General features: G+C 48.2%; 1 protein-coding gene across 1 annotated transcript in view; it reads left to right on the top strand.

Annotated features, from left to right (window-relative positions):
- Positions 1–16,907, top strand: part of LOC147116878 (NFX1-type zinc finger-containing protein 1-like) — an 80,798-nt gene that overhangs the window by 20,770 nt on the left and 43,121 nt on the right. Inside the window, exons 6-7 of the mRNA XM_085987184.1 lie at positions 14,396–14,541; positions 15,912–16,052. Of these exons, the coding sequence (XP_085843310.1) occupies positions 14,396–14,541; positions 15,912–16,052 (287 nt within the window). The remainder of the gene's footprint in view (positions 1–14,395; positions 14,542–15,911; positions 16,053–16,907) is intronic.

Raw genomic sequence — 16,907 nt, 5'->3', positions numbered from 1 at the left:
CCTTCTTGAACCGCTGCAGTCCGTGTGGCGAAGGTGCTCCCACAGTGCTGTTAGGGAGGGAGTTCCAGGATTTTGACCCAGCCACGATGAAGGACCGGCGATATACTTCCAAGTCAGGATGGTGTGTGACTTGGAGGGGAACTTGGAGGTGGTGGTGTTCCCATGCGCCAGCTGCCCTTGTCCTTCTAGGTGGTAGAGGTCACAGGTTTGGGAGGTGCTGCCGAAAAAGCCTTGGCGAGTTGCTGCAATGCATCTTGTAGATGGTACACACTGCAGCCACGGTACGCCAGTGGTGGAGGGAGTGAATGTTTAAGGTGGTGGATGGGGTGCCAATCAAGCGGGCTGCTTTGTCCTGGATGATGTCGAGCTTCTTGAGTGGTGTTGGAGCTGCACTCATCCAGGCAAGTGGAGAGTATTCCATCACACTCCTTACTTGTGCCTTGTAGATGGTGGGAAGGCTTTGGGGAGTCAGGAGGTGAGACACTCGCCGCAGAATACCCAGTCTCTGACCTGCTCTTGCTGCCACAGTATTTATGTGGCTGGTCCAATTAAGTTTCTGGTCAGTGGTGACCCCCAGGAATTGATGGTGGGGTATTCGGCGATGGTAATGCTGTTGAATGTCAAGGGGAGGTGGTTAGACTCTCTCTTGTTGGAGATAGTCATTGCCTGGCACTTGTGTGGCACAAATGTTACTTCCACTTATCGGCCCAAGTCTGAATGTCGTCCAGGTCTTGTTGCACGTGGGCATGGACTGCTTCATTATCTGTGGAGTTTCAAATGGCACTGAACACTGTGCAGTCATCAGCGAACATCCCCATTTCTGACCTTATGTTGGAGGGAAGGTCATTGATGAAGCAGCTGAAGATGGTTGGGCCTAGGGCACTGCCCTGAGGAACTCCTACAGCGATGTCCTGGGGCTGAGATGATTGGCCTTCAACCACCACAACCATCTTCCTTTGTGCTAGGTGTTGTGTCCGTGTGTTGATAGAGACACTGAAGACAGGAGTTGGTTTCACAGGTGTTTACTAAACAAAGTCTGGAGGGGAACTAACTGACACAACACAATATACAGGCTTATATAGCCCGAGTGGCCATTACCGGCATTACAGTACACATGGGGCTCTTAAAGGCACATACACTACAATTCCTCCCCTTTTAGCCAACCAGTACATAATATTTTAAGTAATTATTAATTACATGTTACAAGAAAAATAATCTACAGATTGCTGCAGTTAATTAATTATAAGTCAGTCTCTCTGGAGGCTTCCTGACTCGGTCCGGATAACGCCTCGGTGGTGTAGTCGTTTCTGGTGGTGTAGTAGGTTCTTTTGGCAAGGCTGATTCAGCTTGAATGCCAGTGTCGGGTTCATCAGGTTCCAGTATCACCGGATCGGAGGTAGATATGGGTATCTCTACTTCATCGTTAGGCGTATAGAGTTGTGGTGTAGGTTGTCCCTTTTCGGATGACTCTATGATTTGGTCAGCATGGCGCCTTATTATGCTTTCTCCGATGTCCACGGTATACATCGGCGGTCCTAGTCGTGTGCAGATAGTTCCAGGCTGCCATTTCTCGGTACGGTAGTCCCGGGCCAAAACTTGTTGACCTATCTGGAAGGTTCTAGTTGGCCTTTCATTCATGCCTTGAAATTGCCGGTTCTCCATGTCCCTTCTGATGTTGGGCTTGATTAAATCCAGCCGGCATCTTAGGCTTCTATTGAAAAACATCATGGCGGGAGTTTGGTTGGTAACCATATGCGTTGCATTCCTGTATGCGAACAAGAAGTTATCCACCTTGTGCTGAAGTTTTATGTCTTCATTGCCCATAGCCTTTATGGCCTACTTGAAGGTCTGGACAAACCTTTCAGCCAATCCATTGGTGGCGGGATGGTATGGGGCGGACGTGTAGTGCTTAACCCCATTGTTTTTTAAGAACTTCCTGAATTCTTCGGACACAAATTGCGGTCCATTATCAGAACAGATCTGTTCCGGCAGCCCATTCCTGGCAAATATTGGCCTTAATACTGTGATGGTTTTTTCCGTGGTGGTGGAGGACATCTTTATTACCTCCGGCCACTTGGAGTGTGCATCAACCGCGATTAAGAACATTGAGTCCATAAATGGACCAGCAAAGTCGATGTGTACCCTTTGCCAGGGAGATGAGGGCCACTCCCATGGATGTAGAGGGGCTTGTGGTGGAGTGTTTTGGACCTTCTGGCATCCTAGGCAGCTCTTGGTCATTTCTTCGATGTCTCCATCGATACCTGGCCACCATACAAACGCCCTGGCTAGGTTCTTCATTTTCACTCCACCCAGATGCCCCTCGTGAAGCTCCTTTAGAACTTTATCCTGGAGTTTGGGTGGAATCACCACTCTGGATCCACACATCAAGGTTCCTCGGCACACTGACAGCTGTTCTCTTCTTTGCGAGAATGCTGGCAACAGTGGTTCGCCATGTGCTGGCCATCCCTTCACTGTTAAATCGTAGACTCGTGAGAGAGTCGGGTCATTTCTAGTTTCCCTTTCAATGGCAGAATTTGTTACTGGTAGACATTCGACTATGGTAGAGTGGAAAATCTCCACTGGGTCTACGGTAGGTGCTTCTTCTACCGTTGGCAACGGTAGGCGCGATAACCCGTCAGCATTCCCATGCTGTTTTGATCCTTTGTATTCTATGTTGTATTGGTGTGCCCCTAGAAAAAGGGACCACCTCTGTAGCCTTTGCGCTGTCATAATGGGAACACCCTTTTTAGGGTTGAATATGGAGATGAGGGGTTGATGGTCAGTCAACAATGTAAATTTTTGTCCGTGTAGGTAATGGTTGAATTTCTTCACTCCCCATACCAGGCTGAGTGCTTCCCTGTCGATTTCACAGAATCATAGAAACCCCACAGTGCAGATAGAGGCCATTTCGGCCCATCGAGCCTGCACCGACACATATCCCACCCGATCCCCATAACCCCTACACCAACACATATCCCACCCTATCCCCGTAACCCCATGTATTTAATCCCCCTAACACTAAGGGTCAATTTTTATCATAGCCAATCAACCTAACCCGCACATCTTTGGACTGTGGGAGGAAACCGGAGCACCCGGAGAAAACCCACACAAACACGGGGAGAATGTGCAAACTCCACACAGACAGTCACCCGAGGCCGGATTCGAACCCGGGTCCCTGGCGCTGTGAGGCAACAGTGCTCAGCTGAGTTGAATGAGCGTGACGCAAACGCTATCGGCCGTTCCGAGCCATCAGGGAATTTATGCGATAATACTGCTCCTACGCCGTAAGGGGATGCATCGCACGCCAGTCTGATTGGCAGTGATGGGTTGTAATGAGCCAAAACTTCTTTGGGCGTGATTAAGTCTTTGCATTTATGGAAGGCACGTTTACAGTCTTCGCTCCATTTCCAAATTACTCCTGTTTGTAGAAGTTCATTAAGAGGGTGTAGAAGAGTTGATAAGTTCGGTAAAAATTTATGATAGTAATTTATTAATCCCAGGAACGACCTTAATTGTGAAACACTTTCAGGTGCTGGGGCTTTTATGACCGCTTCAATTTTTTCAGGTGACTTATGCAACCCTTCCTTATTAATTATGTGGCCACAATATGATATTTGATTTTGGAAAAATTCGCACTTGGGGCGATTTGCTCGTAGGCCCCGTTCTCTCAGCCTAGTGAGCACCTGCTCCAAATTGGCAAGGTGCTTGTTGTCGTTTTCTCCTGTTACAAGGATGTCGTTTAGGTAGCATTGAGTCCCCGGAATCCCTTGGAGGACTTGCTCCATAGCTCTTTGCCAGATAGCTGGAGCGGATGCTACTCCGAAAACCAGTCGATTGTACTGGTACAGACCTTTGTGTGTATTTATCGTGAGATATTTTTTAGAGGCCTCTTCAACCTCCATCTGTAGATATGCCTGTGCCAAGTCAATTTTGGTGAAACGTTTCCCTCCGGATAGTGAAGCGAAAATATCTTCTATCCTCGGAAGAGGATACTGTACCGTGTGAAGGACCGGGTTTACAGTCACCTTGAAGTCTCCACAGATGCGAATTTTTCTCTGTTCTTCAGATTTATCATTATTCAATGCTTTCTTCATGACGATGGGTGTTGCCCATTCGCTCCAATCTATTTTGGATAATACGCCTGCCTTTTCCAAATTCTCCAGCTCTGCCTCGACTGCTGGACGAATTGCGTATGGCACCGATCTTGCCTTAAAAAACTTGGGAATTGCTGCATCTTCCACTTTTATTGAGGCGGTGATGCCTTTCAAGGTTCCTAGTTTCTCTTGAAACACTTCTTTGGCGTTGGCCAAGATGTCTTTTAATCGTTCAGGTATGACGTCATCATCGTTTTTTTTCTTACTGGTCACTGTCAGTGCCTGAATGGAGTGCCAGTCTAAACGTATTTTCCTGATCCATTCACATCCCAACAGCGGTGGACCACCATCTTGTAGAATGTATAAATACAATCTTTGTATTTCCTTGCCGTTGTATACCTTATTTTTCCTTTGGGGTATACTTTCTGCCCCGTATATGTTTTCAATATAATGGATGTGTCTTTTAAAGGTATATGCGGAAATAGCCGCTCGTAATCCCGTCGATTTATGACGGTCAGAGCTGATCCTGTATCTAGCTCCATTTTAACTGGGGACCCTGCTATCGTGAGGGTAACCCATATGGTCTGGTAATCATCTTTGGCAATTACATTATGTAATTTGAGACAGCTTAGTCTCTTGTTTTCGGAGTCGCTATCGCTCTTCTGGTCTTCGGAGCTACTGTTCGTCATCATTTGTACCTTTCTGTACTTTCCTTTATTGATTTTTTTTTTCCTGTCTGTGGATTTTTTTGTCCAGATCGGCATACCCGTGCAATGTGTCCAATCTTTCCGCATTGCCTGCATGCTTTGTCCTTGAACCAGCAGTCCCTCTGGTCATGGGTGGATCTGCCGCAGCGATAACATCTCTCAAAACCCTGTGTCATTTCATGGGTGCCGAAGTCCTGTGTCTTTTGTTGTATCTCTGCAGCTCCTCTTGCGGCTGCTTCGTATGATACAGCCATACTGAAAGCCTTGTCCAGTGTTAAATCTTTTTCAGAAAGCAGCCTTTTCTGTGTTCCTTCACTTAGGAGACCGCAGACGAATTTGTCTCGAAGATAATCTGCTAGTCCTGCCCCGAATTGGCAGTGTTTTGATAGCTTTCTTAATTCGGTGAGGTAACCAGCGTTACTTTCATTCTTGTGTTGATTTCTCTTGAAGAATTTGAATCGTTCCGCTATCAGCAGCGGTGTTGGGTTTAAGTGCTCCTGTAGGGTATCAACAATTTCTTTAAAATTCTTGTCCTTTGGTTTGGCTGGAGTGATTAAATTTCGTAACAGCCCGTATGTCTTTGCGCCCATTAGATTTAGCAGTACTGAAGCTTTTTTTTCATCTTCTATTCCATTTGCGGTGCAATATACCTCCACTCTTTCCACATATGTGGTCCAATCCTCTATCTCGTTATCACAAGCATCAATATTGCCAGACTTAGGCATCCTAGAAAAAAAATGGCGCTTCCCGCGCTTTTCTTTCTTTTCTGCAGAAAAGATATGTCGCTTCCCGCACTTCCCCGCCGCTGCTGCCGATGACAACGATGTTTCCCGCGGTTTCCGTTCTTTTTATTTATTTATTTACAGTTGGAGACTCGTTCCCGCCGGACTCTCTCTCTAGGTCTGAACGCCGACCTGCTTGCAGCGCCGGCCGTCTCCCGAGTGCTCCCTCCCCGTCTGTTACTGCTTGCCTCTGCTTTCGCTGCTCGGCCTAGCTGTAGAGCCAGCCGCTGGAGCCCCAGCCCGACGCTCAGGAAGGATTATTGCAGTACCTGCCACCAGCTTGGCTAGCTGGTGAAACCACAGCTTTTTCTTTTTCTTGATTTTTCTTCAACTTTGGACGCCAGAGGAATCGATGTCCTTGAGGTGCTGCCGAATTGCAGGTAAGTCCGTTTCCAATTCGTCGCCACTGTTGTGTCCGTGTGTTGATAGAGACACTGAAGACAGGAGTTGGTTTCACAGGTGTTTACTAAACAAAGTCTGGAGGGGAACTAACTGATACAACACAATATACAGGCTTATATAGCCCGAGTGGCCATTACCGGCATTACAGTACACATGGGGCTCTTAAAGGCACATACACTACACTAGGTATGACTCCAGCCAGTGATGTTTTCCCCGATTCCCATTGACTTCAGTTTTACTAGGGCTCCTTCATGCCACACTCGGTCAAATGCTGCCTTGAAGTCAAGGGCAGTCACTCTCACCTCACCTCTGGAATTCAGCTCCTTTGTCGATGTTTGGACCAAGGCTGTAATGAGGTCTGGAGTTGAGAATCCTGATGGAACCCAAACTGAGCATCGATGAGCAGGTTATTGGTGAGTAAGTGCTGCTTGATAGCACTGTCGACGACACCTTCCATCACTTTGCTGATGATTGAGAGTAGACTGATGGGGCGGTAATTGGCTGGATTGGATTTGTCCTGCTTTTTGTGGACAGGACATACCTGGGCAGTTTTCCACATTGTCGGATAGATGCCAGTGTTGTAACTGTACTGGAACAGCTTGGCTAGAGGCGCGGCTAGTTCTGGAGCACAAGTCTTCAGCACGATAGCCGGGATGTTGTCGGGGCCCATAGCCTTTGCTGTATCCAGTGCGCTCAGCCGTTTCTTGATATCACGTGGAGTGAATTGAATTGGTTGAAGCCTGGCTTCTGTGATGGTGAAGACCTCAGGAGGAGGCCGATATGGATCATCCACTCGGCACTTCTGGCTGAAGATGGTTGCAATCGCATCAGCTTTGGCTCCACCATCATTGAGGCTGGGGATATTCACGGAGCCGCCTCCTCCTGTTAGTTGTTTAATGGTCCACCACCATTCATGACTGGATGTGGCAGGACTGCAGAGCTTTGATCTGATCCGTTGATTGTGGGATCGCTTAGCCCTGTCTATAGTATGTTGCTTCCACTTTTTAGCATGCAAGTAGTCCTGTGTTGCAGCTTCCCCAAGTTGGCAACTCATTTTTAGGTAAGCCTGGTGCTGCTCCTGGCATGCTCTTTTACACTCCTTATTGAACCAGGGTTGGTCCCCTGGCTTGGTGGTAATGGTAGAGTGAGGGATATGCTGGGCCATGAGGTTACAGATTGTGGTGGAATACAATTCTGCTGCTGCTGCTGGCCCACAGCGCCTCATGGATGCCCAGTTTTGAGCTGCTAGATCTGTTCTGAATCTATCCCATTTAACACGGTGGTAGTGCCACACAACACGATGGAGGGTGTCCTCAGTGTGAAGACGGGACTTCGTCTCCACAATGACTGTGCGGTGGTCACTGCTACCAATACTGTCATGGACAGATGCATCTGCAACAGGTAGATTGGTGAGGACGAGGTCAAGTAGGTTTTTCCCTCGTGTTGGTTCTTTCACCACCTGTCGCAGGCCCAATCTGGCAGTTATGTCCTTCAGGACTCGGCCAGCTCGGTCAGTAGTGGTGCTACCGAGCCACTCTTGGTGATGGACATTGAAGTCCCCCACCCAGAGTACATTCTGTGCCCTTGCTACTCTCAGTGCTTCTTCCAAGTGGTGTTCAACATGCAGGAGTACTGATTCATCAGCTGAGGGAGGGCGGTAGGTGGTAATCAGCAGGAGGTTTCCTTGCCCATGCTTGACCTGAAGCCATGAGACTTCACGGGGTCCGGAGTCAATGTTGAGGACTCCCAGGGCCGCTCCTTCCCGACTGTATACCACTGTGCCGCCACCCCTGGTGGGTCTGTCCTGCCGTTGGGACAGGACATACCCTGGGATGGTGATGGAGGAGTTTGGGACATTGGCTGAAAGGTATGATTCTGTGAGTATGACTATGTCAGGTTGTTGCTTGACTAGTCTGTGGGACAGCTCTCCCAATTTTGGCACAAGTCCCTAGATGTTGGTGAGGAGGACTTTGCAGGGTTGACTGGGCTGGCTGTGCCGTTGCCGTGTCCGTAGCCGGTACTGAGGTCGATACCGGGTGGTCTGTCCAGTTTTATTCTTAGTATACTTCTGAGTGGCTTACATAGAAACATAGAAGATAGGAGCAGGAGTAGGCCATTCGGCCCTTCGAGCCCGCCCCGCCATTCAACGAGATCATGGCTGATCATCCAAACCCTAGCACCCGGTCCCTACACCGACAGCCATCCCACCCAAGCCCTATCCCCGTAACCCCACGTATTTAATCCCCCTAACACTAAGGGTCAATTTTAATCATGGCCAATCAACCTAACCCGCACATCTTTGGACTGTGGGAGGAAACCGGAGCCCCCTGGAGAAAACCCACGCAAACACGGGGAGAATGTGCAAATTCCACACAGACAGTCACCCGAGGCCGGATTTGAACCCGGGTCCCTGGCGCTGTGAGGCAACAGTGCTAACCACTATGCCACCGTGCTGCTTGCTAGGCCATTTCAGAGGGCAGTTAAGAGTCAACCACATGGCTGTGGGTCTGGAGTCACATATAGGCCAGACCGGGTAAGGACGGCAGATTTCCTTCCGTAAAGGACATTAGTGAACCTGATGGGTTTTTACGACAGTCCGATAGTTTCATGGTCACCATTACTGATACTAGCTTTTTATTTAGATTTATTTAATTAACTGAATTTAAATTCCCCAGCTGCCGTGGTGGGATTTGAACTCGAGTCTCTGGATCATTAGTCCAGGCCTCTGGGTTATTAGTCCAACAACATACCCACTATGCTACCATTCCCCCAATTCGGTGTAGAGGGGGAAAGAGTTGTTGCCTTTTTGCCTCCAATACTTGTAGTGCTCTGTGTTATAGGTAAATATTTAATTTAATCTACCTCTAACTTAAACTAGATCAAGTAATTAGTTAAAAAATGAAACTATAAGCTAAGTTAATACATAAATGTTAATTCATTAACTAAATAAATAAAACAGTGCAGGTGCTGTGCCTCAACTGCAGCATGTGGGAGTTTGTGGAGAGCATTGTGATCCCTGACAATCACGTTTGCAGTAAGTGCCTGCATCTTGAGGAACTTCAGCTCAGAGTTTTTGAGCTGGAGTCTGAGGTGCAGACATTGCGGGGCATCAGGGAGGGGGAGAGTTACCTGGACACTTTGATCCAGGAGACAGTCACGCTCCTTAGGTAAGGTAGTGGTACAGGTCTGGTTAGTGGTCAGGGACAGGAGGGTGTGACTGCAACTCAGGCAGGTAAGGGGACCCCAGGTGCAGTGCTGGAGGAGCCCGGCCTTTGTCCTTATCCAACAGGTACGAGGTTCTTGCTGCCTGTGCGGATGAGGGCAGAGTCTGCAGGGTGGATGAGTAAACTGACCACGGCACCATGGTGCAGGAGGCTATTCAAGTTGGGGGAGTGAAAGGGAATGTCGTTGTGGGAGGGGACAGTATAGTCAGGGGGATAGATACTGGGCTCTGCAGTCGCGACCAGGAGTTCCGAAGGTTGTGTTGCCTGCCCGGTGCCAGGGTTAAAGACATCTCCTCGCAGCTTGAGAAGAACTTGGAGTGGGAAGAGGAGGATCCAGTTGTTGTGGTCCATGTAGGAACCAACGACATAGACAGAACTAGGAATGAGGTTCTGTTGAGAGAGTTTGAGGAGCTAGTGATGTAGGTAAAGAGACCCATGTTGTCTCTTTACTTCAGTCAGCAGGCAAAGCACTTTACAAGCAAAGTAGATTAAACAGATACGAGCGCTGAAATGTAGACATGCATTTCTTTATTCCCTCGCTGCACTAACCTCCAAACACAAAAATCTCAGTTTTTGTATGATTCTTGTACCCTAGTGTAAAATTGAATCTGCCTCTTCTCCTTTTGATTGGATTCCTTCTGTCACCTGACTTAACATGACACCTCCCCTTCAGTACTTTCCCATGGTGCCCAGGCTGAACCGAGGCCTAAGCTGTCTCTCATGTAACATCCCTTATCTCGTCTGTTCCCAACCCTTAATCAGTCTGCTTTTCTGTGTGAACAATGGAGTCTTACTTATTACACTGTCTGCAGCTGCATGTCCAATCTGGTTTCCCAGGCAACTGTCGTGAAAAGCTCTTCTTTGGCAAGTTTTTCAAGGTCCAGGCACAATAATTCAGTGAAGTTTCTGTTGTTACCAAGCTCACACACAAGCTTATCTGCGATTTCTATTTCGTCTGCTAGGTTAACTTTTAAATTCCCATCAAGCTCTCTGCCAAGCTAGTTCATTTGCTTCATAAGTTAATTGTAATTACCTTTGTGAATATATAAAGAAAGTACGTGTTGATGAACAAATGCGCACTATCTTGTAGTGTTTGCTCCCTATACTATAGGCCAAGCTAGCCTTAATAGCCCATCAAGCTCTCTGCCTCTTCCTTCTCCATGTTTCAACAGTTAGGGTCTAAATTAAAATGCAGAACCTCAAAGGTAATAATCTCTAGATTGTTACCTGAGCCACGCGCAAACTGGCATAGGGACAAGCAGATTAGAGGATTAAATGTGTGGCTCAAAGAGTGGTGTGGCTCAAAGAGTGGTGTGGGAGGCAGGGGTTTCGGTTCATGGGGCACTGGCACCAGTGATGGGGAAAGAGGGAGCTGTTCCGTCGGGACGGGCTCCACTTAAACCAGGCTGGGACCAGTGTCCTGGCGAATCGAATAACTAGGGCAGTAGACAGGACTTTAAACTAATGAAGTGGGGGTGGGAGGATTCAAGAAAGAGTAAATTTAAAAGCAGCGATAGACATGTTAAGGCTCTAGGGCAGAGTAGAGTTTTGGGTTAAAAATAAGCAGAGTGGGTCAGGAAGGGACAGGGAGAGTAACAAAGGCATCAGTGACTAAGGTGACATCAGGGAAAAAGAGATAAAAATTAAAGCTAAAGGCACTATATCTGTGCGAAGCATTCGCATCAAAATAAGTGAATTAATAGCACAGATAGAAATAAATGGGTTTCTAATGGTCATTCTGGAGACGTGGTTGCAAAGTGGCCAAGGTTGGGAACTAAATATTCCAGGATACTTAACTTTTAGAAGAGATAGGCAAAATGGAAAAGGAGGAGGGGTAGCCCTGATAATAAAGAATGGGATAAAGACAGTAGAGAGAAAGGATCTTAGCTCCGAAAATCAAGAAGTAGAATCAATTCAATTCAATTCAATTCAATTCAAATCGCTTTATTGGCATGACAAGGTACATCTTATGTTGCCAAAGCATCGAAAAACATTCATGGTTGTACACAAAAATACAGATCTAGAATCACTTTGGGTAGAACTGAGAAACAGCAAGGGGCAGAAAACACTGGTGGGGGTTGTTTATAGGCCCCTTAACAGTAGTTGTACAGTATAAATCAGGAAATTAGATGGGCGTGTAACAAGGGTAATACAGTAATCTTTTAGGTAAGTACACCTTTAAAAACACTTAGGACTTGCCTCAGATACTCACCTCTCCACTCTTGGACCCATCATAGAAACACAGAAAAATAGGAGCAGGCGTAGGCCATTTGGCCCTTCGAGCCTGCTCCGCCATTCAATATGATCATGGCTGATCCGCTATCTCAATACCATATTCCTGCTCTCTCCCCATACCCCTTGATGCCTTTTGCATCTAGAAATCTATCGATCTCCTTCTTAAATATATTCAGTGACTTGGCCTCCACAGCCTTCTGTGGTAGAGAATTCCACAGGTTCACCACCCTCTGAGTGAAGAAATTTCTCCTCATCTCAGTCCTAAATGTCCTACCCCGTATCCTGAGACTGTGACCCCTCGTTCTAGACACCCCAGCCAGGGGAAACATCCTCCCCGCATCCCGTCTGTCTAGCCCAGTCAGAATTTTATACGTTTCAATGAGATCCCCTCTCATTCTTCTAAACGCTAGTGAATACAGGCCTAGTCGACCCAATCTCTCCTCATACGACAGTCCTGCCATCCCAGGAATCAGTCTGGTGAACCTTCGCTGCACTCCCTCTATGGCAAGTATATCCTTTCTTAGGTAAGACCAAAACTGCACACAGTACTCCAGGTGTGGTCTCACCAAGACCCTATATAACTGTAGTAAGACATCCTTGCTCCTGTACTCAAATCCTCTTGCAATGGAGGCCAACATACCATTTGCCTTCCTAACTGCTTGCTGTACCTGCATGTTTGCTTTCAGTGACTGGTGTACAAGGACACCCAGGTCCCTTTGTACATCAGCATTTCCCAATCTATCACCATTTAAATAATACTCTACCTTTCTGTTTCTCCTAGCGAAGTGGATAACTTCACATTTATCCATGTTATACTGCATCTGCCATGTATTTGCCCACTCACTCAACTTGTCCAAATCGCCTTGAAGCCTCTTTGCATCCTCCTCACAACCCCACCTAATTTCATGTCGTCAGCAAACTTGGAAATATTACATTTGGTTCCCTCATCCAAATCATTGATATATATTGTGAATAGCTGGGGCCCAAGCACTGATCCCTGCGGTACCCCACTAGTCACCGCCTGCCACCCCGAAAAAGGCCCATTTATTCCTACACTCTGTTTCCTGTCTGTTAACCAATTTTCAATCCATGCCAGTATATTACCCCCAATCCCATGTGCTTTAATTTTGCACACTAACCTCTTATTGGGACTTTATCAAAGGCCTTCTGAAAATCCAAATACACCACATCCACTGGTTCTCCCTTATCTATTCTACCAGTTACATCCTCAAAAAACTGCAGTCGGTTTGTCAAACACGATTTCCCTTTCATAAATCCATGCTGACTTTGTCTAATCCCGTTGATATTTTTAAGTGTCCTGTTATCACATCCTTTATAATAGACTCTAGCATTTTCCCTACTACTGATATTAGGCTAACCGGTCTGTAGTTCCCGGTTTTCTTTCTCCCTCCTTTTTTTAAATAGTGGGGTTACATTTGCCACCCTCCAGTCTGCAGGAACTGTTCCATAATCTATAGAATTTTGGAAGATGACAACCAATGCATCCACTATTTCCATGTTTAGTACTCTGGGATACAGATTATCAGGCCCTGGGGATTTATCGGCTTTCAGTCCCATTAATTTCTCCAGCAGTATTTTTTTACTAATACTAAATTCCTTTAATTCCTCCTTCTCACTAGACCCTTGGTTCCTTAACATTTCTGGGAAGTTATTTGTGTCCTCTTCCGTGAAGGCAGAACCAAAGTATTTGTTTAATTGCTCTGCCATTTCCTTGTTCCCCATTATAAATTCTCCTGTGTATGACTGTAAGGGACCTACATTTGTCTTCACTAATCTTTTTCTTTTTACATACTTGTAGAAGCTTTTACAATCCACTTTTATGTTCCTTGCAAGTTTACTCTCATACTCTATTTTTCCCCTCTTAAATCAATCTCTTGGTCCTTTTTTGCTGAATTCTAAACTGCTCCCAATCCTCAGGCTTGCTACTTTTTCTGGCAACTTTATATGACTCCTCTTTGGATGTAATACTATCCTTAATTTCTTTTGTTAGCCATGGTTGGGACGCTTTTCCTTTTGTGGTTTTGCGCCAGAAAGGAACGTATAACTGTTGCAATTCATGCATTCATTCCTTAAATGTTAGCCCTCACTAACTTTCACACCACACTTTTGCACCCCCTCGGACCCAGCACTCGCCTCGCTGAGCTGGCGGGTTTTGGAGCCGTCAAGAAGCCTGCACCTGTGAGGGCAAAAACGGGATAATCCTATTTTCTGCCTGTTAACAGGCAGTTAATGGGCTTAAATCCCTTCCCGCCTCGAAGGAGACGGGACCCGGCGTGGGATGGCTACCTGCCTCCTGGGAAGATGGCATGGAGGCGGGTTGGGGGGCGGGTTTGCCACCCGCCCCCAAATTCTGCCATTTTCCCGGCAGCCCCGCCTCCATACCCGCCTCCTCGGGGCTGAGAAAATCGCCCCCTAGGGGTCACAGTCTCAGGATAAGGGGTCGGCCGTTTAGGACTGAGATGAGGAGGAATTTCTTCACTCGGAGGGTTGTGAATCTTTGGAATTCTCTACCCCGAGGCCTGTGGAAGCTCAGTCATTGAGGATATTCAAGACAGAGATCAATAGATTTTTGGATATTAAGGGAATCGAGGGATATGGAAATCGGGCGGGAAAGTAGAGTTGAGGTAGAAGATCAGCCATGATCTTATTGAATGACGGAGCTGGCTCGAGGGGCCAAATGGCCGACTCCTGCTCCTATTTCTTATGTCCTTAGGTCCATGGTGGGGTAGATTGTACAGGATCTGTGCAAGGACATTGATTGATTGATTAATGTGGAGTTAGTTCATGGTCGGGTGCTCATGCTTTCTCATGTTCCATTCTCAGTCCCAGTCAGTATTTATCCAGCTCCTGTGCGAAGGTCATACTGATGTATAGGGGACGTGGTCACTACAGGTACCACTAGTCAGTAACTGACTGTCGCTTCTTTTCAGGGATACTCGAGTTTCAACTCACCAAGATCGTGCGCATTGGAGGATTTTGCAAAAACAAGAAGCTTCAAAGGTTTTCCCTGGAGGCCATTCGCAAGGCCACACTGCAGAAGGTCCTGACTCCCACACAAAGGAGCAGATTCAAAGAGGTGGGCCCGATGAGTGATCCAACATCTCTGTGATTTCGGTAGATTCGTGAAAGAACGAAAAATAGAATGACTTGCATTTATGTAGCGCCGCTCAGAAAGATCTCAAAAGAGTCACACAGACAAGGGTTTACTTTTTCACACGCAATGATGTTTCATCCAAGGCTCGGCTGCCCGTCTCCTAACTCACACCCAGTCCCGTTCACCCATCACCCCCTGTGCTCACTGCCCCGTGTCCTAACTCACACCCAGTCCCGTTCACCCATCACCCCCTGTGCTCACTGCCCCGTGTCCTAACTCGCACCCAGTCCCGTTCACCCATCACCCCCTGTGCTCACTGCCCCATGTCCTAACTCGCACCCAGTCCCGTTCACCCATCACCCCCTGTGCTCACTGCCCCGTGTCCTAACTCGCACCCAGTCCCGTTCACCCATCACCCCCTGTGCTCACTGCCCCGTGTCCTAACTCACACCCAGTCCCGTTCACCCATCACCCCCTGTGCTCACTGCCCCGTGTCCTAACTCGCACCCAGTCCCGTTCACCCATCACCCCTGTGCTCACTGCCCCGTGTCCTAACTCACACCCAGTCCCGTTCACCCATCACCCCTTGTGCTCACTGCCCCGTGTCCTAACTCGCACCCAGTCCCGTTCACCCATCGCCCCCTGTGCTTGCTGACCTACATTGGCTCTCGGTCCGGCAACGCCTCGACTTTAAAATTCTCACCCTTGTTTTCAAATCCCTCTGTGGCCTCGCCCCTTCCTATCTCTGTAATCTCCTTCAGCCCCACAACTCCCCCCCCCACCCCCGACTTTACGGTGCTGTACTAAGGGAGTGCTGCACTGTCAGAGGGGCAGTACTGAGGGAGTGCTGCACTGTCGGAGGGGCAGTACTGAGGGAGCGCTGCACTGTCGGAGCAGCAGTACTGAGGGAGTGCTGCACTGTCGGAGGGTCAGTACTGAGGGAGCGCCGCACTGTCGGAGGGTCAGTACTGAGGGAGCGCTGCAGTGTCGGAGGGGCAGTACTGAGGGAGCGCCACACTGTCGGAGAGGCAGTACTGAGGGAGCGCCGCACTGTCGGAGGGGCAGTACTGAGGGAGCACTGCACTGTTGGAGGGGCAGTCCTGAGGGAGTGCTGCACGGTCAGAGGGGCAGTACTGAGGGAGCACTGCACTGTCGGAGGGGCAGTACTGCGGGAGCGCCGCACTGTCGGAGGGGCAGTACTGAGGGAGCGCTGCACTGTCGGAGGGGCAGTACTGAGGGAGCGCCGCACTGTCGGAGGGGCAGTACTGAGGGAGCGCTGCACTGTCGGAGGGGCAGTACTGAGGGAACCGCGAGGGACCGTGTGTGCATTTTACCAATATGATCTGTTTCAGATTAAAGAGAAAATTGAATTCACCAAGGCAGAGATCTCGTACTGCTCCAAGATTCTGGAAATGCTCCCAATGGGAATCCTGCATGAGAAGGAGCTGGAACCAGAAATGAAAACAGACATGGCTGAGTTAGGGCTGACATCGGTAATTGTACATCAGCAGCTACCAGTTACCAGGCTGTTAGTTAAAGGATGTGTCAGAGTGTTACTGTGAGGGGAGTGGGGTATCCAGGGTTACGATGAGGGGAGTGGGGTATCCATGGTTACGGTGAGGGGAATGGGGTATCCAGGGTTACGATGAGGGGAGTGGGGTATCCATGGTTACGGTGAGGGGAATGGGGTATCCAGGGTTACGATGAGGGGAGTGGGGTATCCATGGTTACGGTGAGGGGAATGGGGTATCCAGGGTTACGATGAGGGGAGTGGGGTATCCATGGTTACGATGAGGGCAGTGGGGTATCCAGGGTTACGATGAGGAGAGTGGGGTATCCATGGTTACGGTGAGGGCAGTGGGGTATCCAGGGTTACGATGAGGGGTGTGGGGTATCCATGGTTACGATGAGGAGAGTGGGGTATCCATGGTTACGGTGAGGAGAGTGGGGTATCCAGGGTTACGATGAGGGCAGTGGGGTATCCAGGGTTACGATGAGGGGTGTGGGGTATCCAGGGTTATGATGAGGAGAGTGGGGTATCCATGGTTACGGTGAGGGGAGCTTGCAGGGAACATAAAAACCGACTGTAAAAGCTTTTATAGATATGTGAAGAGAAAAAGATTGGTGAAGTCAAGCGTAGGTCCCTTGCAATCAGAATCAGGGGAATTTATAATGGGGAACAAAGACATGACAGACCGATAAAATTCATACTTTGGTTCTGTCTTCACAAAGGGGGACACAAATCACCTCCCAGAGATGTCGGGGAACATAGGGTCTGATGAAAGAGAGGAACTGAATGAAATCAGTAGGGAAATGGTGTTAGGGAAATTGACGGGATTGAAGGCCGA

The sequence above is a fragment of the Somniosus microcephalus genome, chromosome 5 (assembly GCF_052327205.1).
Source record: "Somniosus microcephalus isolate GS21.2 chromosome 5, FLI_Smic_1.0, whole genome shotgun sequence".
Taxonomy (NCBI): Eukaryota; Metazoa; Chordata; class Chondrichthyes; order Squaliformes; family Somniosidae; genus Somniosus; species Somniosus microcephalus.
This window is presented reverse-complemented; position numbering and strand designations above follow the sequence as displayed.